The sequence below is a fragment of the Acinonyx jubatus genome, chromosome B1, assembly GCF_027475565.1.
Source record: "Acinonyx jubatus isolate Ajub_Pintada_27869175 chromosome B1, VMU_Ajub_asm_v1.0, whole genome shotgun sequence".
NCBI classification, from domain to species: domain Eukaryota; kingdom Metazoa; phylum Chordata; class Mammalia; order Carnivora; family Felidae; genus Acinonyx; species Acinonyx jubatus.
Genome location: NC_069382.1, coordinates 27,741,506 through 27,767,984, shown reverse-complemented (window position 1 = coordinate 27,767,984; position 26,479 = coordinate 27,741,506). Strand labels below are relative to the sequence as shown.

At 35.5% G+C, this 26,479-nt stretch overlaps 1 protein-coding gene across 6 annotated transcripts in view; it reads left to right on the top strand.

Moving 5' to 3' along the window:
- Window positions 1-22,944, top strand: part of TEX15 (testis expressed 15, meiosis and synapsis associated) — a 99,680-nt gene extending 76,736 nt beyond the window's left edge. Inside the window, exons 8-13 of one of the 6 annotated variants that reach the window (XM_053216382.1) lie at window positions 4,768-12,107; window positions 14,420-14,478; window positions 16,542-17,237; window positions 17,325-17,419; window positions 17,557-17,659; window positions 20,902-22,944. In XM_053216382.1, coding sequence (XP_053072357.1) covers window positions 4,768-12,107; window positions 14,420-14,478; window positions 16,542-17,237; window positions 17,325-17,419; window positions 17,557-17,624 — 8,258 coding nt within the window. In that variant the 3' untranslated portion in view covers window positions 17,625-17,659; window positions 20,902-22,944. Of the gene's footprint in view, window positions 1-4,767; window positions 12,108-14,419; window positions 14,479-16,541; window positions 17,660-20,901 lie in introns of all 6 variants that reach the window. The other 5 variants (XM_027077324.2, XM_053216381.1, XM_027077322.2 and 2 more) reach the window with 5 other exon arrangements.
- Window positions 22,945-26,479: the final 3,535 nt, after the last annotated feature.

Below are 26,479 nucleotides of genomic sequence, written 5' to 3'. Positions count from 1 at the left end.
TAACTGCATCCCATAAGTTTTGGTATGTTGTGTCTTCATTCTCATTCATCTCAAAGTATTTTCTAATTTCCCTTTGATTTCTTATTTAATCCATTGGTTTTTTAGAAAGTGTTTTATTTCACTTATGTGTACATGTGAATTTCCCCCAAATTTTTTCTGCTACTGATTTCTAATTTTATTCCATTGTAATTGGAGAATATAATTTGTATTATCTTTATCCTTTTAAATTTATTGACCCTCTCATGTGGTCTGTCCTGAAGAATGTTCCATGTATACCTGAGAAGAGGGGAAGTTTTGTTTTTGTTGGGTAGAGTGTTCTGTAAATGTCTGTTAGACCTAGCTGATTTGAAGTTTGCTCAATTTTCTGTTTCCTTGATGAGCTTCTGCCTAGTCATTCTATCCACATTATCCCTCAGCCAGATGGCTTAAAATGGAGGCAATAAAATAAGGATCTTTCCTTACTTTCTACTCTCACCCATCCATAATCTTATAGCTAATTACTTTAATCAAAGAATGATGGATAGTAACTAGACTTACTGTGATGATCAGTTTGCAGTGTATTCAATATTGAATCACTATGTTGCACATCAGAAACTAATTAATATAATACTATACATCAATTATACCTCAATTGAAAAAAAGGAAAAACAATAAACAATGATGCCTTTCAGGATGATAAAGTTTGAGGAACACCTGTATTATGCCCAAAGTCAAGGCCACATGTGTTGGCTATCAGTGTACTCCTCTCCCTCCAGAGTAGTCTAGATCTTTGCTATCCAGTACAATCACCTTTAGTCACATGTGGCTATTTAAACCTAAATTAGTTAAAATTAATAAAAATTTTAATTCCTCATTCACACCACCCCTTGTTCATGTACTTGCCCACATTTCAAGTGCTCAGTAACTACATGTGGCTATTGGCTACTGTACTGGATAGCATAAAGAACATTTCCATCATCACAGAATACATGGTGCTAATAACTATTTGGTAGTTTGCTTTGTGATTGTAATTTCATTTTCTTACAGTTTCTTATATTATGAAGATGTTGGGTTTTTTGTTCTCCTTTTTTCATGTGTTGTTTGGTGAGACTGCTAAAAACGGGAATAAATTTAAAGGGCCTTCATCCAGTTTAAGCGAATAATGTAACCTAGTGATTAAGGTTCTGCTGCTTATAAATTGTGATCTTGGGCAAATAATTCTTTACTTCCTTATCAATAAAATGGGAATGTTATGAAGATTAAATTAGTTAATGTGTATAAGGCATCAGAAAAACCATACCTGGCATTCCCATTAAGTACTTTATTAATTAATATTATGTATATGTTAATATGCATTTACCATACATTTATGAAATTCAGGTTATTAAACTGATTTGTTTCTTTTCCCATGTTGGTTTGTATTAATTTGTCTTAATCTTTTTTTTTTAAGTCTATTTATTTTGAGAGAGAGAGAGAGACTGTGTGTGAGCAGGGGAAGGGCAGAGAGAGAGGAGAGAGAAAATCCCAAGCAAGGTCCACACTGTTAGTTCACTCATGGTGTAGAGCCCAGCACAGGGCTTGAACCAAAAAATCCATGAGATCATGACATGCGCCACAATGAGGAGTCAGACACTTAACTGACTGAGTCACCTAGACAGCCCTGTCTTAATCTTTGTAACAGCTCCGTAACATTATTTTTCTAGTGTATTTGTATAGTACATACATACAGTACTTTTATAATTCTTGATATGCCGTATTTATTTAACCAGTCCCATTTTTTCAAGTTTACTTATTTTGAGAGAGAGTACAAGCAGGGGAGGGGCAGAGAGGGGGGGAGAGGATCGAAAGCAGGCTCCATGCAGTCAGTGCAGAGCCCGATGCGGGGCTCAAACCCATGGGATCATGACCTGAGCCAAAATCAAGAGTCAGAGGCTTAACTGACTGTACCCTGCAGGCACCCCTACCCAGTCTCGTTTTTAATTTTTTTTTTATTTGAGGGATGCCTGGGGGGCTCAGTCAGTTAAGCATCTTACTGTTGATTTCAGCTGAGGTCATGATCTCACCATTGTGAGCTTGAGTCCCATGTCAGGCTCTATACTGGGCATGGAGCCTGCTTAAGATTCTCTCTCTCTCCCTCTCCCTCTGTCACTCCCCTGCTTCTGCTCTCTCAAATATTTTAATTTGCCTATAGGTGACACACAATGTTACATTAGTTTCAGGTGTACAACATAGTGATCCAGCTCTTCTCTATAGTATTCTATGCTCTCCACAAGTGTAGCTACCATCTGTCACCATGTAATGCTGTTACAATATCATCGACTGTATTCCACCTGCTGTGCCTTTTACTCCCTTGACATATTCATTCTATAACTGGAAGCTTGTGTGTCTCTTTATGTGCCAGTAACATACTGTTTTGATTACTGTAGCTTTGTAGTAGATCTTGAAATCTTAACCAGTCTCATATTGATAGGTTTCTGGCTTCCAGCTGTCTTGGATTATGGTACTAAAAATCCATGTGGATATATTATTTATGCAAGTATATCAGAATAATGAATGCATAAAAATGGATTTACTGGAGGGGCACCTGGGTGACTGTCAGTTGAGCATCTGACTTCAGCTCAGGTTATGATCTTGTGGTTCACAAGTTCAAGCCCCACACGAGGCTCACTGCTGTCATCCTGTCAGCACAAAGCCTGCTTTAGATCCTCTGTTCCCCTCTCTCTTTGCTCCTCCCCTGCTTGTGCTCTCTCAAAAAATAAATAAAACATTTTTAAAAATAGATTTACTGGATATTATGTATTACATTTTGCTGAAAACTGTAGATTTACTTCCCAGGAAATTAGTACCGGTTCATACTCCCATGAACAGTATAAGAGTGTTTATTACATCTGCAGAATATTAATTATTCTTTGTAGTCTTTGCCAGTCTAAGCAGTTTTTAAATATGGCTCTGTTTATTTAGTGGAGTTGGACATCTTTTTGTGTTTGTTGACAATTTTTATTTGTGATTTTCCTGTTCTTACACTTGCTCACATTTCTATTGCAGTATCTGTTTATTAATCTTTTGAATGTGTCTGTATACTCTTTATGCACTCTAATATATGTGTAATGATGTACAAAGCTTGCTCATTCAGAAAATACTTCGTACCAGTCTGTCCAAGTTTTGTTTATCATGAGTTTTGACCTACTAAGGTATTTAATTTACATGTAATTGACATCATTTCTTAATTTCTAGTTTTCTGATCTCCAGACATTCTTAAAAAGTACTTTTCTACCTCAGGATTATAAAACCATCTCTCTGTCTTTTCTTCTAATACTTTAATGGTTTTATTTTTTTTTTCAATGAATTTTATTTTGGAGTGAGTATAGGGATCCACCTTTTCTTCTGTCCACTGCAGCTCCTCCTCTTAAGAACTACATCTCTGTTATGGTCAGATTTCTACTATAGCTTATTATAATTAAAAAGTATAGTTACAGGTGCACCTTGGTGGCTCAGTTGATTAAGCATCCGACTTTGGCTCAGGTTATGATCTCACAGTTCATGAATTCCAGCCCTGCATCGGACTCTTTTGCAATGTTGATGCAAAGACTGCTTGGGATTCTTCCTCTTTGCCCCTCTCTACCTGTCCCCCACTTGCACTCTCTCTCTCAAAATAAATAAATAAACTTTAAAATGTATATAATTACAAGTTAGAGAATTTAGAAATCTTCAACAAAGCTATCTTTCGATATATCGTGAAAAAGAATCTCATGGTACTTCCCAGTAATATGATTATAGTTTCGTATATGTCATAAATCTCACAATTTCTCATCATCAATTTGTTTTAATAAAGATATTTTTATGGTGTTATCTATGAATTCTTTATGAATGGCTTACTTGGTAAATATGCATTCTTATAAGTTCCTTTGTTATTATGTGTAGTTATTTGTGAAATTTTAGGAATAAATTTCTATAAATTATAAGAGAAAATTTGCTTTCATTGTCAAGATTTTTGTTTGTATATATTATTTGCAGGAATACTTATGTTAGTGGAACAGGGGTAGTGCTTTGCTTTTGCTCCTGGGAAGGATTTTTTGGGTCCTTTTTGATCTGTTTCCCCACCTCATTCCCGTTTCCTTCCTGTTTTCTTTCTCAAGGTAACAGTAGATAAAAGGGGGAGACAATTTTGCCTATTAATATGTAGATTCTATTGTTAAGTATCTGAATATACAAAATTAATATAAGAAATACCTAGTCTTTGAGCAACATGTTTTTATTCCTTTTTAATTGTTCTATTCTTTGTATTTGTCACAATTCAAAAAAATTTATGGTAAATACTTTCTTAGTAAGGCCTCTAGGACACAGTTTCCTGGTACATCATTTATATTTTATCGGTTTGTCTTTCATCCTCTTCTCACCTTGCTTTTTCTGAGACACATACTTTAATCATCATTAGGCTATTTATCGAACTTTCATTTAAAACCACTTATGACTGGGGTGCCTGAGTGGCTCAGTTGGTTAAGCATCCAACTTCAGCTCAGGTCATGATCTCATGGTTTGTGAGTTCGAGTCCCACATCGGGCCTGTGCTGACAGCTCGGAGCCTGGAGCCTGCTTTGGATTCTGTGTCTCCCTCTCTCTCTGCCCCTCCCCCATTCATGCTCTGTCTCTCTGTCTCTCTCTCAAAAATAAATAAGCATTAAAAGAAAAAAAGAAAAAACCACCTGTGACATAGTTTATTTGAATTAAGGGTTGAATGTAGAAACCCTTTCCTTCCTATTTTTTCTTAATTTTCTTATTATTTCTACAGAAAGAACCTGCTCTCTGAATAACTGTACAGTTGCCAAAAGAATTGGAAAAGGAAAAGATGCTACTGTCATCTTTGAACATTTCAGGAAACCTGTAGATCCATTTGTTCAGGAAAACTGTTCTTGCGGCGCACTAAATTCAGAGATAAATCCTTCCAACACAAATATTTCTAATTCCTATGGAAATGTGAAAAATGGAAACATTTCTATATATGAAACATACGGTGGACAGATGGAGCACAATTTAGCAGAATGTGGAGACACTTCTTGTATATATGATTCAGGTCTTTCATTTATTCCCAGTGATACCAGAGAAAGTGTTAATGGTGACCCCATGTTAAATTTGGCACATCTCAAAAATACTTTAAGTGGTCTTTCTGCTGCTTTCCCCCTTCATAACAATACTGGCTCAAGCACAGTTATTACTTCAAAACTCATTAAAGACCCAAGACTGATGAGGAGAGAAGAAAGCATAGGAAAACATAATATTACAGATTTAAATGAGATTTTGCCACTTGAGAAGAGTTTAGATTTTGTGAATTCAGAAATAAATCTATCATCCATGCCAAATAATTCTGCCTCCTCATCTGAAGTTGTGCCTGGTGATCATTCTGTTCTTACTAATTGTTTGGATGCCCCTAGCTTCAAAATTTCTTTTGATGGTTCACAATTTCAAGCTCACAACTTGGACTTTAACAACTATGATTATACAATTCCCAGTAAAACTACCCCAGCAGGACAGTGTAAGGGCCAAGATAATTTTTCCTTTCCAATGTGTTTGCCAAATGTAGTTTCAGAAGTTGAGAACCAAAAACACAATGAGGAAGAAGCCCAGAGATCTGAACTGAGAAGCAACATCCCACTTTTAATTGAAGAAAACAGTGAAGCACATAACTCTTATGAATCAGTGAATATTTGTACAAAAGGGCACAGTAATCACATCTCTCTGGAGTCATGGTCTTCTAATTTAGAAACTGTATCTCAGACTGGTCAGCAAATGTCTACAGCTTTTCCTCTCCAAAGGAAAGAAAGCATTCATGAGTACACCCAAAATATTGGAGAAATGAGAGACTTCACTGGCCCCGAAGATAATTCCAAACATGGAGAAAAGCAGGTTTTGTGGAAGGAAATTGATTTTACTAAGGAAGCAAAAGTCAGTCCAGTAGATAATTATATTTCTTTGTACCAAGAATACAAAGAGGATGAGAGTCTTGATTCTTATGGGAAAAATTGTGATCAAATATTAATTGCTCAAGAATTAGAAATACAAAAATCTTCCACATCTACCACAAAGGATGAATATGAGCTAGATCATCTAAGTTTGGAATTACAAAGAGTGGAGAGCCTTTCACAGAAGCATCCTCAACTCTCTTTAGATTATGAAGATAACATTCATACAAGTTTTGCAATTTCTCAAAAACTAATGGAACTAAAACTGGGAAAACCAAATCAAAACTGTGTTAGCATTGTGACTGATGCTTTCCAGGAAGCAAAAGACATTCCCCAGGTCAAAGAACTGCCAATTGATGCAATTATTTCATCTCATGACATTAAACCAACTCATGACAACTCAGATTATAACATAACTGGAGAATATATATGTGTCCATGGAAGAAAGGAAAATGACCCAGTGTCATTAGAGAACATACAAAGAGAATGTGGAGAAACTTTTCAAATTGATGAAGGTCATACTCTGTTCTGTAATGCAGAGTTACACAGTGATACACACCTGAATATTGATTTCAGAGAACAAGGAGATAATGATAAAGAAAATGAAAATGAAGCTAAAGAGGAAGCCATTGCCTTGTCTACAGAAAGCAGAGAAAATATATATGGAGAGGAGAAGCAGGGTTTTCATACAAACCAAAGTTACACCAACATAGATGAAAGAAGGGAGAATAAAAATTACAACAGTGTAGAAATTCTTAGTTCTGAAGAATGTTGTACATTTAATTTGAGTTCGGGGGAAAGACATGTGTCAACAGAAGCTACATTGTTAGAAAATGAAGACACTATGACTGCCACACAACAAAAAGATGCTCCAAATACTGGCAGGACTGTAGAGCATTTGGCTTACACAGCATTTCCCAAAGTTGAAGGGTCTTCAGAACATGAAGCCTCAAGTACTGCAGTGCAGACAGCTGGTGCTACGGTGCCTACATTGGGCACAAATAGTGAAGATCACCAAAGATACCAGATTAAAGAAACTTGTTCTTCTGAGAGTCTAGATTTTGGGTTGTTAGTAAAACATAGGGTTTCTGATTGTGAAATGGATATGGATAACAATAAATTACATGACTCATTTCATCAGTCAGTAAGTGATACTTCAGTTCTTCAGAGTTTCAAATTGGAAAAGAAGATTGAAGTAGGATTGGAACAGTGTGATGATGCTTTTCTAATTCAACAACATAGCCATAGAAATGATCCATGTGAAGAATTTAGGGCCATATATGAAACTCTGAAGTCTCGTATTGATTGGGAAGGTCTACTAGGAAGCAATAATGGAGAGAGGGAAGTTTTGAAAAGCTCCAGAAGAAACGAGAATAGTGATCAGCATTACCCTAAGAAAAGTATTTGTTTTTATCCCTCTACACAAAAAAACAAAGGAGAGCTCAATCCAATTTTACTTCCAGATTTACAAATTAGAATCACTAATACATTTATGCCAAGATTCAATCCCACTTTTGAATCCCTTGCATTGAAAGATAATTTTTGCAAATACATAACTAAAACCACAGGACCAGAAATAAATGAGGAGGGGAAAGTGTCAGGATTTGAAATGTATTCCCACTGCTCTGGTGAAAATTCAGGTTATCCATGTGAAGATGAATTTGGTAATAGAAGGCAAGAATCAGGACTAGTGACTAAGTCTGAAATTGCTCTTTCTCTTGATGTGAGTCATAATACACAAGTGAATCATGTGTCTGAAAAACAAAACAGTGGACCTTTGCCTACTGAACCCTCTACTGTCACAGCATTAAATAATGAAAGCAGATGTTCCTTGACAGGGTCAAAAACTGATTGTAATGATATTACAAGTAAAAAGGACACACAATCAAGAATTAGCGAAAGAAAGCGACGTATGCCTTTTAGGGACCAGAACACACCACATAAGGATTTAAGACGTCGTGAAATTTATGGGAAGAAGAGGAGACTAACCAGTCTAGACTCTTCTGAACATTTTTCTTCATTATCCCAAGGACGAATTAAAACCTTTTCAAAGTCGGAAAAACACATCAGGAGTGTCCTTGATATTCTAAATAGTGAAGCATCTTTATGCAAAAGCAAACGTCTTTCCAGAAGACTTGACAGAGCTGTTCTTCATTTAAAAAAGGCTCATAGAAGAGTTCACACGTCTTTGCAACTTATAGCTAAAGTAGGAGAAAAAAGAAAAGGCCCATTACCAAAATCATATGCAGTAATATGCAATAATTTCTGGGAAAGTTGTGACCTTCAAGGTTATAGCTCTGTGTCTGAAAGAAGATATTATTCCACTAAACATTTTTTGTCAAAAAGAAAATACGGCAAACCAGGAGAGAAAAGAGCTTTGGGATTTGAAGTGGATAAATCATTAACTCATGTATCAAAGCCCAAGTCTTACAAAGCAAGTAGAGCGAGAATCGCAGAATGCATTTCTAAGAGAAATATGGCCAGCAGTGTCTCCAGAAGTCACACCACCATTCATGTAAGGGAATTTTGTGATCTCGAGTATCCTGAGTCACAGTTAGCCCTGTGCTCCACATCCCAAAGTGCCAGTCATTCCGCTTATAATAAGAGCCGGGTGAGAAATCGAAGATCATCAGAACTTCAGCTGTTTTCTGGAAAAACTGGATGTCTATTTTCCCCAGCCTGCCCAGATGCGAAAATAACTGAAAAAGAAAATCAAGTTGGCATAAAGTTTTTATCAAACATTAATAAATATGAAAATCCTGAGAACCACTCAGCACACAATAATATTAAGGATGCAGAAAACAATTCCAAGACTAATAAAGTAATAAATAAGAGTAATTCAATATCATTAAGTTGCATAAAAGAAGACAAAGTAAGTTTTAGCACAGACACAAGTTATAATGCAACCTGTATAACACACACAAAGGTAAAAACTGACATAGTTATTTCAGTTTTAGAATCAGGTATCAAGCACCTTTTAAATGTTGATGTCTGCACACCAGATAACCTTATTTTATCTGATTGTAAAGGCAACCTGGAAGTAAATTTGCCTGTAGAAGAACGGACAGCTGCTAATCAGAGCTCCAAACCAGGTACTGTTCCAGAAAACTTCATTAAGGACCCATTAAATCCAACTCTGATAACACACAAAAATTCTGACAGTATTCCTCAATTGTTATCAACCACAGCAGTGACAGACAGCGAAGGAGAATCCTCAGAATCTTATTTGGATAAACAGAGAGTTTTTGCTGTAGATTCTTTTACAACATCCACCAATGTACCACACTGCCAGCCAGGATGTGGTGGAAAGGAACTTCTAAAGACAGAACAATGTTCTTCAAGTAATTGCTTCCATATAGATGGGAATGAATCACATGTTCTTGAGGATTCTGAGTTGGGTCTCAGATTAGTAACTGAAGAAAGTAAAAGTTGTAGGAAAAATACAATGAAGGAACTATTTTCCAATGATAGTTATTTGCTCTTAAAAGATAATATGAAGGGTTCTTCAAAAAAGTGTATGGCAAATAAAGACATTTGGGACAGAAAAATGTGGAAAGTTAAACAAGCAGAAAAAGCAAGAGATTCACTTCACAAAAAAAGCATGACTGAAGGATGCACTGTTAAGACTCAGTTCAAAAATCAAAAGAACAAGATCTTAGAAGAATCCTCCTACTTAAGCAAGAAAACAATTAAAAATAACTTGATTGATTCTCATCTAAACGTTGAAAACATTACTGAGGCAGTCGCTTTGAATAACCCAGTTTCTAATCATCTTAACAAAAGAGAGAAAGAAGGGGGAGTTAAAGTTAGTAATGACCCTCAGTCTGACTCTGCATTGCATTCGGAAATAGCCTGTAATTCCAAACCAGGCATTATAGGAATGAATCATATTCCTGTTTTACATACTGACTCTCAAACTTCCGAAGTCTCTACTCCTGAGAAGAAGCCTGCATCATACATGAATGGATTAAAAGAGAAACATTGCTCAGCTAATCATTCAGCTCTTACAGCCAGGCTAGCTCAGATTTTGAGAAGGGCAGATGAAACATCATCTTTGCAGATTCTACTGGAAGAAACTAAGGCCTGTCAAAGTATTCTCCCTTTATTTGTTGAAGCTTTTGAAAGAAACCAAGAATGTTCTCTCGAACAAATCCTGATTTCAAGAGAACTATTAGTAGAACAAAACCTGTGGAATAATTGCAGACACAAATTAAAGCCATGTGCTGTTGACTCCTTGGTAGAACTCCAAATGATGATGGAAACTATTCAATTCATTGAAAACAAAAAAAGGCTCTTAGGAGGTGAACCAACCTACCGAAGCTTGCTTTGGTATGATGAAACACTGTACAGTGAGCTGCTTGGTAGACCCCGTGGATTTCAACAACAATCCAACTTCTATCCTGCTTTTCAAGGAAGATTGAAGTATAATGCATTCTGTGAGTTACAAAACTATCATGATCAGTTAATTGAATTATTTGAGGAAACCAAAAGGGAAAATAATTCATATTATGCATTCTTAAAATACAAACGACAGATTAATGAGTGTGAAGCAGTAATGAAGCGTTGTTCTGATTGCTTTGACTTTTCTCTTTCTGTTCCATTTACCTGTGGAGTTAACTTTGGAGATAGTTTAGGAGACCTAGAAACCTTAAGAAAAAGTACTTTAAAGCTGATTGGTATGTATGGGGACTCTCCTAACGTTGACTCCTATCCAGGAAAACAAGACCATTTGTGGATTATCATAGAAATGATCACCTCTAAAGTTAATTTTATTAAGAGCAGTGAGGCAATAAGTATTAAAATATCTCTTTATGGTCTGGAACATATCTTTTTTGATGCTGCAAAAAGTCTTATTTGGAAAGAGAAGAGAGAATCTTTCAGCAAAATATACTCAGGAGAGAAGAATAGAGAAATGCTACTCAAAATGAATCAGTGTGCTTTTTCTAAGTTGAAAAAGATATATGATACATTGTCTAAGGATTTAAGCAGTGAACAAATTTCTAATACTGCGCTTGAGAATATGGAGATTGCTTCCAGAAAGTCAGATGATCTAATAAACAAAGCACCAGTTACCCTAGAAAACTGTGGGTTTAACAGTACTTTGCTTTCACACCCAGATATCTGTTGTATTAGCGAAATACTAGATCAAGCTGAATTTGCAGACTCTAAGAAATTACAGGACCTCACTTTGAGATGTACCGAACACCTAGAAATTTTAAAAAAATACTTTCAGATGCTGCAAGAAGAGAACATAGATAACATTTTTATCACAGAAGAAAACGTTTTGGACATGGTGAAAAACCACAATCATGGGGCCATAATTTTAAAGCCTGCAGCCATTGAAACCTATATTGAAATTGTCATGCTTTCAGAAACCATTCACTTTCTTAAAAACTCAATGGCAAAGAAACTAGACAAACAGAGGTTTCGAGGTATGCTTTGGTTTGATTTGTCACTTCTTCCTGAGCTGGTTCACTGCCAGGAAAAAATGGCTTCTTTTTCATTTCTTAAAGATAACTCAACAGATTGCCTTTGGAAAGTCATAGAGACTGCTATTTCTGAACTTAAGAAAGATCTGGATATTATTTACAAATATAGTGAAGCTGTTAATTGCTCATACGCTCTTCATTTGCTCTCAAGAGAACTTCAGGAACTTACAGAAATACAAAAACTTCTAAAGAAGTCTCAGTATTCCGTTTCCACATATATTGACTTTGTGCCATGTATAGCATCCATAAATTACGGAAGCACAATGACAGAGTTGGAATACAGCCACAACCAGTTTTCTGCACTGCTCAAAAATATAATGGCTGCCCCTCGGAAAGATTTCGGGAAAATGGTCCATATTATGAAAGTCATGAAAACTATTGAACATATGAAGATAATATGTACTAAAAATGCTGAATTAACCATTTCCTTTATTTTGTGCCAAATGCTACATAACAGAGAGAAGACTTCCCAACTGCAGGGAAAAGAAAAAACGAATGTGCATGTAAAACCTAGGAAGGATAGCAATAAATCTAGTATTTATATGAAGGTGCACTCAATTTCAGAGTGCATAATGAAAACTGTTTCAAATTCTTCTGAAAAACAATCTATCGCTGTAGACAAATGTGGAGACCCTCAAAAACGACAGAAAAACACTACTGTTTCCAGCTGTAAAAAACAAAAGGTAACAAATGTTTTAAAACAAAAGCCTATGTAAGTATTATTTTTGAGAACAAGTCTACTCTTCAAACAAGTAGTTTGCAGATTGGTAAAAATTGAGAATGCTTTGAATATTACCTTGCAAAATGAATTTACTAACTAGAGAATTGGATTAGGGGTGCCTGGCTGGCTTAGTCGGTGGAGCATTCACCAACGGTGGAGCCCCATAATGGGCATAGAGCTTACTTTAAAAAAAAGAATTGGATTAAACAGTTTTTATTATCTTTATAATAAAGTGAAATGTTTCTCTATATGAGAAATACCTTGCAAATACTTATTTTTAAACGTACAATTAAATTTTTTAATTTGGAAAACATTTCTTGGAAGAATGTAAATTTGTATAACTTCTTAAGGAATAGTCCAATGTGAATGTGAGTAAGTTAGTAATTTATTGAGTAACTCCTATATAACAAGGCTATACTTGATGTAGTAAGTATTAAAAATTGGCTAATGGAACCTGTGTTCTTGACCATTATCTTCCACATGGAAAAATAGGACAGATTTTTTTTCTTAACTTTAGAGAGAGCATGCGAGGGAGGGAGAGGGTCAGAGGAGGGGCGGGGGGAGAGAGAGAGAAAGAGAATTTCAAGCAGGCTCCACGTTGATGTGGGACTCAATTTCACTACCATGAGATCATCATGACCTGAGCCAAAATCAAGAGTCCGACGCTCAACTGACTGAGCCACCCATCCACCCCAGGACAGATATTTTTAAATAGATGATTATAAAGGAGTTACAAGAAGTCCTACATAAACAAGTTTTATTTAACAAATTATAGAAAATATTTATTTCATACCTGGCACTGTTGTAATGAATGCACAAATATTAACTCTTTATTCTTCACAAAATCTTTATGATGTAGGTACTGTTATTACCTTATGTAAAGGTATGAAAACAGACACATAGAAAGGTTGAGTCACTTTCCCAGGGTTACAGAGTTAGTAAATGGATATAAAACCAGGCAGTCTAGCTCCAGAGCCCATAATAAACTGATACTTGCCTCTACTCTACCCTCAGAGGCTTCTCTTAAAATAATTTTTTGGGAATTTCAGTTCAGAAGAGAAACCTATATGCAAAATGAAAAATGGGATTTTTTTCTCAGCTTACTGTAATTGTATTTGTTAGTTAAACTAATTCTAGACACCAGGAAACCAATCATTTATTTCACTGTGTTTATAGGAAAATGCTTAATAAACAACCAGTTTGTAAACATACATCCAAAACAACAGTAATACTCCACATCAAGAGTAAAATGAGAATAATAAAAAGGTGTTATAAGTATTGAGAAGAAAAGTAACAACAAAAAAATTGTGTTTTTTAATTTCATGGAAGAGCATAGGCCAAAGCGTTGCCTTAAATTAGGAAAAAATGGTATTTGATGAAGATTAAAATGAAGAGGGGGTATGTAAGTTATGGAAAATAATATGAGCAAAGATACAATGTTTATTGACATTATTTGAGAAATGAGTTTCAAATTAAGTCTGGAACAAAAATTTAGTGGACAAGTAGTAAACTAAAGATGGAGACAAATATTGTTTCAGATTATAGAATGTCTGAAATATAGGCAAAAAGAGTTTGAACTTCATTCTGTATTGAAGCGTAACATCCTGTGAAATGTGTTTTTCAGTGATTTAAAGGGTAGAGATTCTGAGGACAGTTGGGAGTAGCAAGTCACCCAAGGCTTACAAGAGGGTGCTGTCTGACAGACTGAAAAAAGAAAGTCCAGGGGCGCCTGGTTGACTCAGTGTGTGAAGCATCCAACTCTTGATTTCGGCTCAGGTCATGATCTCATGGTTCATAAGATGGAGCCCCATGTCGGGCTCTGCACTGGCAGCACAGAGCCAGTTTGGGATTTCTCTGTCCCTCTCTCTGCCCCTTCCCCACTTATGCTCTCTCTCAAAATAAATAAACTTTAAGAAAGTCCATATCTGGCAATTATTTAACAATGGAGCTTAAAAACCAGTTTACTAAAAAGAGTATGTATTTAAAAAAAAAGGCAGTGATAAATGGACCCCAAGATTTGTTGTGAGATATGGGGATAAAAAAATATTGTAAATTGTTTATTTCAAAGTTTCTCCAAACATTTAAGACATAATGGGAAGTCCAACAGAATCACTGGTTTTTGAAGGTAGGAGGATCATTAGTGAATGTTGTTTTAGACAGTGCATTTTAGATGATGACCAAACAAGCAATTGTAAATACCTGTGATGAAAATATATATGTATTGTATTTTATAACATTGCCAATGTCGGTTCTCTTTGTAACTTTTAAACACAGGTTGACATAAAAGATGTCACAAAAATCAACAGAGAAAAGGCAACATTCAAGGATTCCAGGTAGGTTGCCAGCAGACCTACGTGAAGAAAAACTAAACAGAGCTAAGCACATACTAAGGAACAATACTAAGACATTTATTTACATACCTCTATTGGATCATACGTGTAACTTAAAGGACAAGAGTAAATTTAGGAGGGGGGGAATAAGGTTTCAGATTATACAGTGCTTTGTTAAGATTTAAAGACTTTGAACTTCATTCTGTAAGTATTGAAGGGTAATGTCCTGTGAAATGTATTTTTTAAGTGATTTAAAGATAAGGAAGTTCTGAGTAGAGATAGAAGTAGTAAGTTAGAGAAGAGTGATCTTTTTTTAGAGGAAGAAAGTAAAATTCATACTTGACAGACATTACTTAAAGAATTGATGGGGATTAGTAGCTGGTTGGCTAAAAAAGGAGATGAAATAATATAACAAGTGATTAGATTGAGTTTTTTAAACTTGTAGTTGTTACAGACCAATCAGATTTCAAAATTGGTTAAAAGATAGAAATTGCTGACTTATATTACTAAGAATTTGGTCATAAACACGCATACGTATATTATAAATACACAACTGTTTTCATGAAAGGATGCTTTAAAACCTTTAATGAATTATTTTTATTATTTTTGAACTGAATTATTTTTATGAAAAATTCACTACACTGTTTATATTTTTTCATTGTGACATGAAATGGTCCCACTGGACATGTGGACCGTCTCTTATTTCATTCAGCTCTGTAATATTTTCAGTTTATGACAAGCTTCATTTTTTTTCCATGTTTTTTTTTCTGTTTTATGAAGGAGAATGAGTAATATGGAATACAAAAGATTATCTGTCTTACTTGGTTTTGCTTTTTTCAATACACATTTTATTTACTACATTTCTAGAATCGTTTTCTAGACTCTTGAAGTAATTGCATAGTGGCATAAAGATGAATAGGTTTGTAAAGGGTTAACATAAACCACTTCTATAATCATCTTAGTTTTGGTAACTAAATCTAGGTGGTATTTGCTACTCAGAGAATCGAACTTTGTCTCACATAGCAGAAAATAAGTTCAAAGATAAGTTTAATACAGGGTGCTGTCTTCATGGAAGAATATCCTCTAAGAGAGTACATAAAAGAATGACCATACAGGCTGCTGTCAATCTGTAGGGTTGAGACATTACTGAAACTTCATTGGAAATGTGATAAAGTCCAAACTGTGGTCTCTGCAAAATGTCAAAGTGTTACATGGGATTGGATGATGATGTAGGTTGTCACTGAGCTGCCTTTGAGAGAAGCTGGATTAAGTAAACTACGAGGCTTTTAGTTTCATGAATTGGATATATAAATTCCAGGCCAAAAATTAATTTCTCTTGACTGGAGAGCAGTGATTACTTTTTTCTTTTCAACATGTTCTTTTCCACATGCAATTCAAAGAATTTGATGAGACACCAAAAAAATATAATTATCCTGGGGACCTATATTAGCTATCTGACTCTAGACATTTCCCTAGTGGATACTTCCTTCAGCCTGCTTGAAATTGTCTAAATTTAGGTAGAAATGTCAAGGATATTAAATTGGCATGGTATTCTGGAGGTCTGTGTTTCCTATTCTCAACCTTGAGCAGACAAAATACCTTAATAGCTCCTGATGACAGTAGGTGGTCTTTTGGCAGGGGCAGGGCACAGCTGGTAGTTTCATCAGTTGCATATAACCATTTACAAGTAACGAAGATCATCAACAGTTGGAGGTATATGTATGCAAAACTACAGTAAAATATTGGACATAGTTGCCTACTTCTAAACACCTCTGCTAGCAATTGTCCAATGCATAAAGTAATTACAATATTGACTGCACTATATATATTTCAAAATATATTAGAAATACATTTGAAATGTGGAATATTATCACCATCAGCAGGAAAAGTAGCTAAATTCAAGGCAAGGGAGTAAAATGGGGTAAATAAGTTACATATATACTGCTGATAGAGAAAATGTGAATCTTAAGAATTCTTCTGAATAAAAATTTCAAATACATGTTTATATTAAAATTGGGGACTCCATATATTTAAAGTTGTTTGTATATATGTGTTACACTTAATAGGACTACAAGATCTCATCTCGAAAGTGAAAGTGAAATAGGACCGAGTTCATCTGACAATCTGAAAAGCAACCATCTATCTCCAAAAAAGGCTGAAATGGAAAGATCACTACTTGGCTCACTTTTACCTTTAAAGAACTTAAAAGACACTTGCATATCAAAGTCAGAGGGCAAAATAGATTTAACTAATATTTCATCTCATACTTCAGAAGATTTCACTGGACAACAGGGAAACTTAAGTAGCATGAAGAAAAGGGATGTGAATTTTAGTGCTGCTGAAACAAAGAGTGATAAGAAAGATTGTTGTTTTGTGAGTTGTGAACAAAAAAGTGTAGACGGCATATTTAGGGACATCCCTGCCAATTTAGAAACAAGTAACACTGTCTTTGAACTTCAAGATCATGAAATATTAAATTCATCTATTAAAAATTCTGCATGCACCAATCCTTCAGAATCCAAATTTATCCAGGACAAATTTCCTGTTCTTCAAGTAAATAAAACACAGCCTGCAAAAACTGAGTTAAAAGGAAAATGCATGAAGGATACATTCAGTCCCAATACTATACCTGTTGGAGCATCTGGGAACATAACCCTCAGTGTAAATCAAACCACAGAACACTCTTTTTCTGAACAACAGAATAATGAAAATTCCAAAGTCCTAACTCAGAATGCTGCAGCGTGTTGGAACGAACTTCCACAGTCTGCATGTACCCCAATATATAATTCTTCTCAGCACCCGTTTGGAACTTCATATCCTTACTACGCATGGTGTGTTTATCATTACAGCAACAGCAGTGGCAGCTCCATTACCCAGACATACCATGGGATAACATCATATGAAGTACAGCCGCCGCCTCCTGCGATGTTGACTGCAATTGCAAGTACCGTCCAAAATGCACATTCTAATCTTTTGTACTCTCAATATTCTGGTTACTTTTCTGGGGAGCCACAAGCAAACGACTTGGTGCCAGTGAATGGGCATTTTCAATCTCAAATGCCTGTTTCTTATCATTTTCAGCAGCCGATTTTTTCACAGTATGCTCCCCATCAAGCGTTCCCACAAGCTGCATACCCTTACCCTCCTGATTCAGGTGTGCTTCCACAAGTTCCTTGGACTTACGGTGAGTTTTATAAGTTTTAATGTTCACTTTATTGAGTTTTTACTTTTATTTTTGTACATTTATGTAAATGGAATTTACAACAGATGGTGATATATATAGCAGTCATTTTTCGGTGTAGATTTGTAGTCTTGTTCCTATCTTTGGCAGTTGAATTATGTTGTCACATGGGAATCTGGCTGTCAAAGACTGGTAATATCACAAATATGTCCTTTAGTAAAACCCAACTTTGGGAAATAGTTAAGTAAGTTATAGTTAATCCACACTGCAAAATACAATGCAACAATCAGAGTTTATAAACATTTTCAATGGCAGTTTTAAAAACTATGTCATATAAATATACCTGTGTAAATAAATGACTAAGGGTGCCTGGGTGTCTCAGTCGATTAAGCATCTGACTCTTGATTTTGGCTCAGGTCATGATCCCAGGGTCCTGGGATCTAGCACCATGTCGGGCACCATGCTGACAGCATGGAGCCTGCTTGAGATTCTCTCTCTCCCTGTCTGTCTGTCTGTCTCTCTCTCTCTCTCTCTCTCTCTCTCTCTCTCTGCCTCTCCCCTACTCATGCCCATACTTGCTCTCTCTTAAAAATAAATAGACTTAAAAAAAATGCCTAGAAATACTGAAATGAAATGCAACACATTTTAATTTGTTTGCTTCTGCATAATAAATCAGGGGATTGTGGAGAGTGCTTTTTATATTTTCTAGATTTCCTACTGTGAAAATACATTATATTGATAAGTGGAGGAAAAAAAGAGTAAAAAACCAATTTGGCAAAGAAATTTCAATCTGATAAAGCAACCTTTCTCTCTTTTTTTTTTTTTTTTAAGAGAGAAAGTGAGCTGGGTAGAGGGGCAGAGGGAAAGAGAGAATCTTAAGCAGGCTTTATGCTCAGCATGGAGCATGATGCTGGGCTGGAACCCATGACCCTCAGATCATGACCTGAGCCAAAATCAAGAGTTGGGACATTGAATCACCTAAGCCACCTAGTCGCCCCTCTTTCTCTTGGTATTCTAATACAATATTTGGGCATACGTGAAACGACTTAGTAATTTGCCACTAGAAGTTGTAATTTTTTTCTCTTAAGCACAATTCTATTTATAAAATATCATAATTAGGGGTGCCTGGTTGGCTCAGTTGGTTTAGCATCTAACTTCGGCTCAGGTCATGATCTCAAGGTTCTCATGAATTCAAACCCCGTGTCAGGCTCTGTGCTGACAGCTCGAAGCCTGGAGCCTGCTTCAGATTCTGGGTCTCCCTCTGTCTCTGCCCCTTCCCCACTCGCACTCTGTCTCTCTCAAAAATAAACATTAAAAAAAAAATTTTAATATCATAATTAGAACATAAATGTTTAAAATTAAATTAAAATTTATATACACCAGTATTAAATCAAATTTTAAAAACAATTATTAATAATTCTGCAAAAACTACAATTATCCACTAACACCCCAGTATTCTACCATCAGAGGTAATGTGTATCATAAGTTAAGTTAACAATCTTTTAAGGTCTTAAATAGAGAAATGTAAGAGAATTTTTTTCAAATTAAAAAGTTATTTCCCAGGTCTCCTGGCTAGCTAGTCAGAAGAGTATGCAACTCTTGATCCCAGGGGCATGAGTTCAAGCCCCATGTTGGCTATGTAGAGATTACTAAAAATAAGTAAACTTCAAAAAAATGATAATAGGGGCACCTGGGTGGCTCAGTCAGTTAAGTGTCTGACTCTTGATTTTGGCTGAGGTCATGATCTCATGGTTTGTGAGATCAAGCCCTGAATCTGGCTCTGTGCTGACAGCATGGAGCCTGCTTCGGATTCTCTCTCTGCCCTCCGCCTCGTGCCCTTTCTCTCTCAAGATAAACATTTAACCAAAAAAAGAAATTTTTTTTGTTTGAAAAAAATCATTGGAGTTACTACTGACACTCTGTGACCTGTAGGATAAAATTCAAATATTTTAGCTTGGAATGCAGGGTCCTTCACAGTATATGCAGCCTCATCTCCCACCACTTCTACCTTTGTGTTGAGGCCACATTGAACTTCTTGCTGTTCTCCCATATGACAGTTCCTCTTGTACTATTTGTGCACGTTTCTCACATGATACGGCATGTGAGTATTATATGGTATTCTAATTATCTCTGTGTCTTTCCCTTCCCACCTGGCCCACCAAATGAATTTAAACAGGACTGGAAATTGTTCATCTAAAACAGAACCTGAAGAAAAACTATACAGGAGGGGAGAAAGAAATAGGAAAGGAAGTGCGGAAGTATATGACTGCCCTTTTTCCTTTTTTTTTTTTAAATTTATTTTGAGAAGAAGTGCACACGTGCTAGGGAGGGGCAGAGAGAGGGAGAGAGAGAATCCCAAGCAGGCTCTGCACCATCATCACACAGCCAGACGCAGGGCTCCATCCCACGTGAGACCATGACCCAAGCTGAAATCAAGAGTTAGTCACTCACCGGACTGAACCACCCAGGTGCCCCATGTGCTTTTTCCTTTTTGATTAACTTGATGTGCTGCCGCTCCTGTAAGGCTAAACGCCCAACCTATAGTAGATGTGGCAAACCTACGAATTAAAGTAGAAATTTTCATTTCAGAAGAAGAAAATCTTGAATACAATTGTTTCACAGAGGTTCTCGGTTTGAGCTTTCTTGTGTTCTTAAATAAAAAGATCTCTCTAGAATCAAGTCCAGCTTTGATTCTCAAAAATCTTAATTGTCAACCTGCTTAGTTATATTAATCAAGTGAAAATAAAAGGAAAAGAAACAATTACTCAAAAGCAACTCTAACAGTGTTAGGCAATAAGCACAACACTCAGTTTTCCTGAGTGCAAATAATCTAGAGATCACCTCTCAGGCTTTCAGGAACTACCTCCTTCTAAAGGTGTGAAAATCCTTGTGACTCATTTATTGATGTTTTTGCTCATGGTGCTTGTATTCAGCACCATAAATGGAACTAAGGGAAGGGGCCAAGTGAGCCCTGTGTGCAAGGCACAGTGAATCCTTTACTCCATTTAAATCTCCCAGAATACCTACGAGGGATGAAGAGATGTTACTGTTCTTTACAGATAAGGAAAGTACTTCTTGAAGAGCCTTAAATAACTTTTTCAGGATCCCATGGCTATCAAAGGGCAGATGTGCAGTTTGAACTCTAATATCTTGGTTCTAACTTAACTCAGGTCTTCCACTAAACTATTGTGTGCCATTAGTCTGTATTGTTAACTTATCTCAAATCTTTGTGGTTTTTCTTCCAGTTCCATGGCAACAAGAACCGTTTCAGCCAGGACAATGAAAAAAAGTCTTCTGTCTACTGAAATAAAGGGGATTTAACAAGTTTTTCCAAGCATTTTTTACTTAACTTTTTTTATATATGTAAATGTGGTTGGAAATATAAACCATATAGCCCTTTATAAAATGTTTAAATGTAACAGCGTATCACAGAATGCAATTGGAAAATTTCTGACATCTAAAATACCAAAATTAGTTCCGTGCAATATTTTAGTGAACTGTACTAGGCTATTTTCAATACCTATATTTTCAATAGGCTAGTCTTTTCAATAGGTTAATGTTTCAATATCAGAAACATTAACAGTGTTTTGAAATTTATATTTTGAAGTGTTTCTATCACAACTGGTAACAGCTTATATAAAGACTCTTTTGAGATTAGTCTAATGGAGTAAGGAGAGTAAATGTAACATTTAATATGATTAAAGTTAAGCAATAGTAGTAAAATCTTTAAAATAAGATTTTTGTAAAGTCTGATATTTTTTGATATATTGTTTATGGTAACATTGTGCCATTTACCTTAGATTAAAAAAGGATTTTTTTACTTTAATTGATCGATCAAACCAATAATTTTATAATTCTTGATACTTCATATAATTTACAATTCTGTGTCTAATGCAACAAATTCCTTTAATTTCAATATTTTCAATTTTTACTTACAATCTATATTTTAATAGGGAATTTGGTTTGCATATTTTCTGTCCTTGAGTAGAGATTTTTTAAGTTTTTATGTTTGAAGTAGTTTTATATCATATTGAAATTAAAGCACATTTAGCACCTTTTCTAGTGAGCCCTTTCCACAAGATTCTTTTATATTGTATTTCACAATTCAAACTTTTTTTAAAAGTGATTTTGTAGCAAATAATAAGGGCTGATTTCTTTAGCTTATGCCATTAGTTTAGTTGTATTTTAGTGATTTAAATAATGGAGCACATAGAGTTTTTTAATCCTGTGGTCATAGATTTTTTTTTTCTTTTTCCAGCACTCCACAAAAGCAAAAAATGTCTCAGTAATAATCATCGTAGAACAGGGGTGTAGTGTATAACTATGGTCTTCAGCACTCTCTCTGCCCACTGACATCCATTCCTGTTTTCTGTAAGATTGCAGCTAGAAAGATGCCTCTCGACCTGACCTTTCCCCAAGTGCTAGTGGGCCCAAAAAACGTGACACAGACTTTGCATTGACTAAATCTAATAAACAGATAGCAGAGCCTCAGAGTTTTCTCAGACTTTTTATGTGAGCAAACTTTTTATGCTATCTAGCACAGGCCTCCAAAAAGAGTATAATTCAGCCAAATTTATCGTAGAATAACTAATTTTTCAATTTAGAAAAACAGTAAGAACTCCCAGGGTAAGCCTCCCAGAGTAACCAAATAGGAGAGAATTCAGATTACTTAGGGTTCTTTTCTAACAAGGGGAAAGTAAAGAGGAAAAGTCCAGCCAAGACTGCAACTGAAAGAAAGAAGGAATCTGGAGACTACAGAATTAAAGTAATATCAAAATAATACAGGTGGGGGAAGGGGGGTGTTGTCCATACAGTTGTTTTATTTGAAAATAGTCTAAAATTCTGAACTCCTGAACAGGTATTAAAACAGTAATACTAACACTTATTCAAAAAATGATTTTGTCTCGGTCATTTGATTTATGCTTGGTTATTGAAAGATGTTACAAATTTATTACTAAAAATGTCTCTATTAGGTAAACAAGAAGTTAAATGTTAAAAGGATGCTTTCTTTAAACAACATTCAGATTCTGTTGATACTGTCTTGTGATATTTTTATTTCATGAGTTTTAATTTCTTCCAAAAAAATGAAAAACACATATCTAAACATTCAGTTACATTTCAAAATCTGCACTTTGAAACAGAGCATAAAAACTGTAGCATTTTCTTTTTTCCCCCTCTCAAATACGTGCTTTGGTCCTAAAAGTAAAAGAGCAAATTAAAATTTGAGCAAACATTGTAAACAAACAAAAAACACTGCTTATTTGTCAATATTATTGTTTTTTGGAACTTAAGAGTTATCTGAATAAACTGAATTCCTTCTAGTTTCAGTGTTTTGGGTTTTTTTTTCCTATTTTGTTTCTTGACTAAGGAGCAAATACATGGTTGGTCCTTGGCTTACACATGCCCATTACATGAAAAACAACCCACAAAGAACTGGCTGAATTAGATGACTGAAGTGCTGGAGCCCTCCATCCACTGCAGCTGGTTTTGCCTTTATCACCTTCCTTCCTTTCCCCTCACTCTACAAACTTCTTTCCTGCCTGGAGTTTCATAGGATAAACCAGAGTCCCTGCCTTCATGCAGTTCTCCTGCTGTTCAAGAGACACAAGTAATAAACGTGTGTTTATCACATCATGAGAAGTAATATGGAAGAAACAAAGTAATGGAATGGAGAATGACTGGATGACACATATGTAAGCTGAAATATTCAGTGAGGTAATCAACCTAATTTCTATATTCTTACGTTTTAATTATATCACTCTGCCTTCCATTGATGTAAAAGTGCCTCTACAACCTAAGGTCTGAATCTAGCCAAAGATAAGACTCTACCTCCATTTCCCCAATGAGAAGATTCCCAAAAGTGTTGTTTAGTGAACTTAAATAAATATATAAACTTTTTAGAGATATAGATACATGTTTAAATACCAATTGGATATTATATAAAAATATTTAAAATGCTTTTTTTAGCTCATTTTGTAGAACCGTTTTCATTGTATCCTGTCATGTATCTTCGACATCAATGTCTTTGCCATCATTAGAGCCAATGACAGAATTTTCCAAGGCAGATCGTCCTTACTTACAAGTTGTTTGAGGTGTATGCTTTTTAAATCTGTGTACATATCAAAATTACTTTTCACTGAGGTCATTTCAGGCTAATTTCTTCCCCAAAGACATTCTTGAAAGTAATGACTTAAGTCTTTGCAATAGAGTAAGGCTCCATACATACTCCTTTTTTGTTTTAATGTTTGTTTATGAGAGAGACAGAGCACAAGCAGGGGAGGATCAGAGAGAGAGGGAGACACAGAATCTGAAGCAGGCTCCAGGCTCTGAGCTGTCAGCACAAAGCCCGATGCAGGGCTCGAACCCACGAACCATGAGATCATGACCTGAGCCAAAGCTGGACACTTAACCAACTGAGCCACCCAGGCGCCACATAACATACTCCCTTTGATGGGTGTAATTTTAGGGTAAAAAATATGTTCAGGTATATGTGGCATTTTAAAACTATTAAATCTTTTTTTTTTTTACAGGCATAGTTTGATTTCAATGTTTACGATATTGACAGTGCTTGAGTACCATGATAAACTCCCAGTTTTTCATGCAGCTTAAAAAATAGCATATTGTGGAGGAAGAAAATTAAATTATCTCTGATGAATACAATTGTAAGAGCAGTGACTACAGATTCTTAGCTAATGACAAGAAACTGAGAAAGTAAGAAGTTGTTGCTTAGTAATGCAATGTGGAAATAAGATTTAAAAGAACTTGTTAGAAATTAAGACGAAAATTTTGTAAGGTTATAAATCCTACTCATTTCTTGAGGTGTAAACTCTGCTGCCTGCTTTATTGTTACTATCTTATTTCTGAATCTTGTAACCATTAAAGAACCCCTCTGGTTCTTTAATTTGTAAGAAGCTTCCTCTGAAATATTCTATGGAACTCTTAATCTCTTAATACATTGCATTCTAATTTGTCACAGGAAGCTGCATATATCTTGGGATTTGTAACTCCTTTCATTTTTAAAGTGTATTTTCCTTTATTTGATAAGAATAATACTTAGGTCTATGACAGGTTCATTTTTTTATGTGAAAACATTTGTTTTGAGAAAACTAGTCAATTGAACATGTTTGGTTAAAGATTTCATTCACATTTAGTCAGCAATTACTGATCATGTGACTTGTGCTAAAAGTATGCTATTCTGTTTGTGCATGCATCAACTAATCTTTATGTCAATCCCATGAAGGAAAGCATTATTTGCGTATTTCATAATGAATTCATTCAGAGGACCCTTCAAGATATTTTCATACCTCAGGTCGTCTTTGTGAACATCAGTTAAAAGTTTCCAGTATTGTTGGATTAAAAGAATGTAAGATCTGTCTTAAATTTCTCTTCTTTGACATGTTACTTGCATTTTTAATTCCATACATCAATTTGTGTACCTAATACATAATCCCTTTTAAATTTTGAATTACAGAATATGCAGAAAGCATTACAGTAATCTTAGATTTTTGCATGTTCAATTAAAAAATAATTACTCTATGTGCATACAAATAATTATAATCCTTTGGCTAATATTATTTTAGTTATATTAAGAAGTGAGTGTGTTTTTCATGTTGGAAGTTCTGCTAAGTCAAGTAATTGATGACTCCTAATCCACTGATTCCCAACCAAGGTGTTTTAAAACCATGTCTGAATATTAATGAGAATATTACTACTGGATTATAAAATTAAAAAATGGTTAGAGTGGTAAATTTTGTTATGTATTTCACAATTTAAAAATAAAAATAAAAAGGAAGAGTCCTGCCAGGAATACTTTAACCAGGGATATGTTCTATAGGATGTGCTTGTACTTCCCTTCACTCCTGTGGTAAACCAAGGGTTCGGCCAACAGATAATGCCAAGTTACTATGTCAGATTGAGATCTTGTCAAGGATGTTAAGTCTCTTGTTCCTCTTCATCGACTTAAATCATTCCATAGGAGACTGATGGTGTGATGTGTATCCCTCTTACTTCCCCATATTGCATAGACCCACACACATAATGTCAGTGGAATGCTTTAAGTTATGCATTCACGTGTGTCTCCTCTGTCTAAAGACCTCTTGGGGCTCCTGGGTGGCTCAGTCAGTTCAGCATCTGACCCTTGATTTCGGCTCAGGTCATGACGCGGTGTCGTGGGATCAAACCCAGCATCACAGTTTGTGCTGAGCATGGAGCCTGCTTGAGATTCTCCCTCTTCCTCTCTCTGCCCCTCTCCCACTGATGCTGTCTCTTTCTCTCTCTCTTTCTAAAAAATAAAGACATCTCAACTTTTCAACATGTATAACTCAAAAAAGATTGTTCAAGACTCATCTTTGGGTTGCCTTACTCTTACAAGTATTCCTAAATCCCAGTAGGATGAATTATATAATCTTCCTCTTAAGACCTATTAACACCAAGCAGAAGCATTTTTCACATTATTTACCTCACTTTGTTTTAATGGCTGGTTTCTTGCATGCGTCTCCCACTCTTACAAAGACTGTAAGCTCCTTTCAAGCCAGAAATGTCTCATTGATTCTTTAATTCCAAATGTCCAGCATATGGCTGAGCTCAGCAATAAAAGATGCATGATACACATTTGCTATTTGTAACTTGGAGTATATTTATACTGAGTGGAATGGATTTTCATTTTGTCTTTAGGAAAGCAAGAAAATTTTTGTCATTCCCACCCTCAAATCTTGGGGTTGGTTTGTTTTTTTTACTATGACTGACATCTAAAGGGAGCACCCATGGGGTGCCTGGCTGGCTCAATCAGTAGTGCATGAAACTCTTGATCTTGGGGTTATAGGT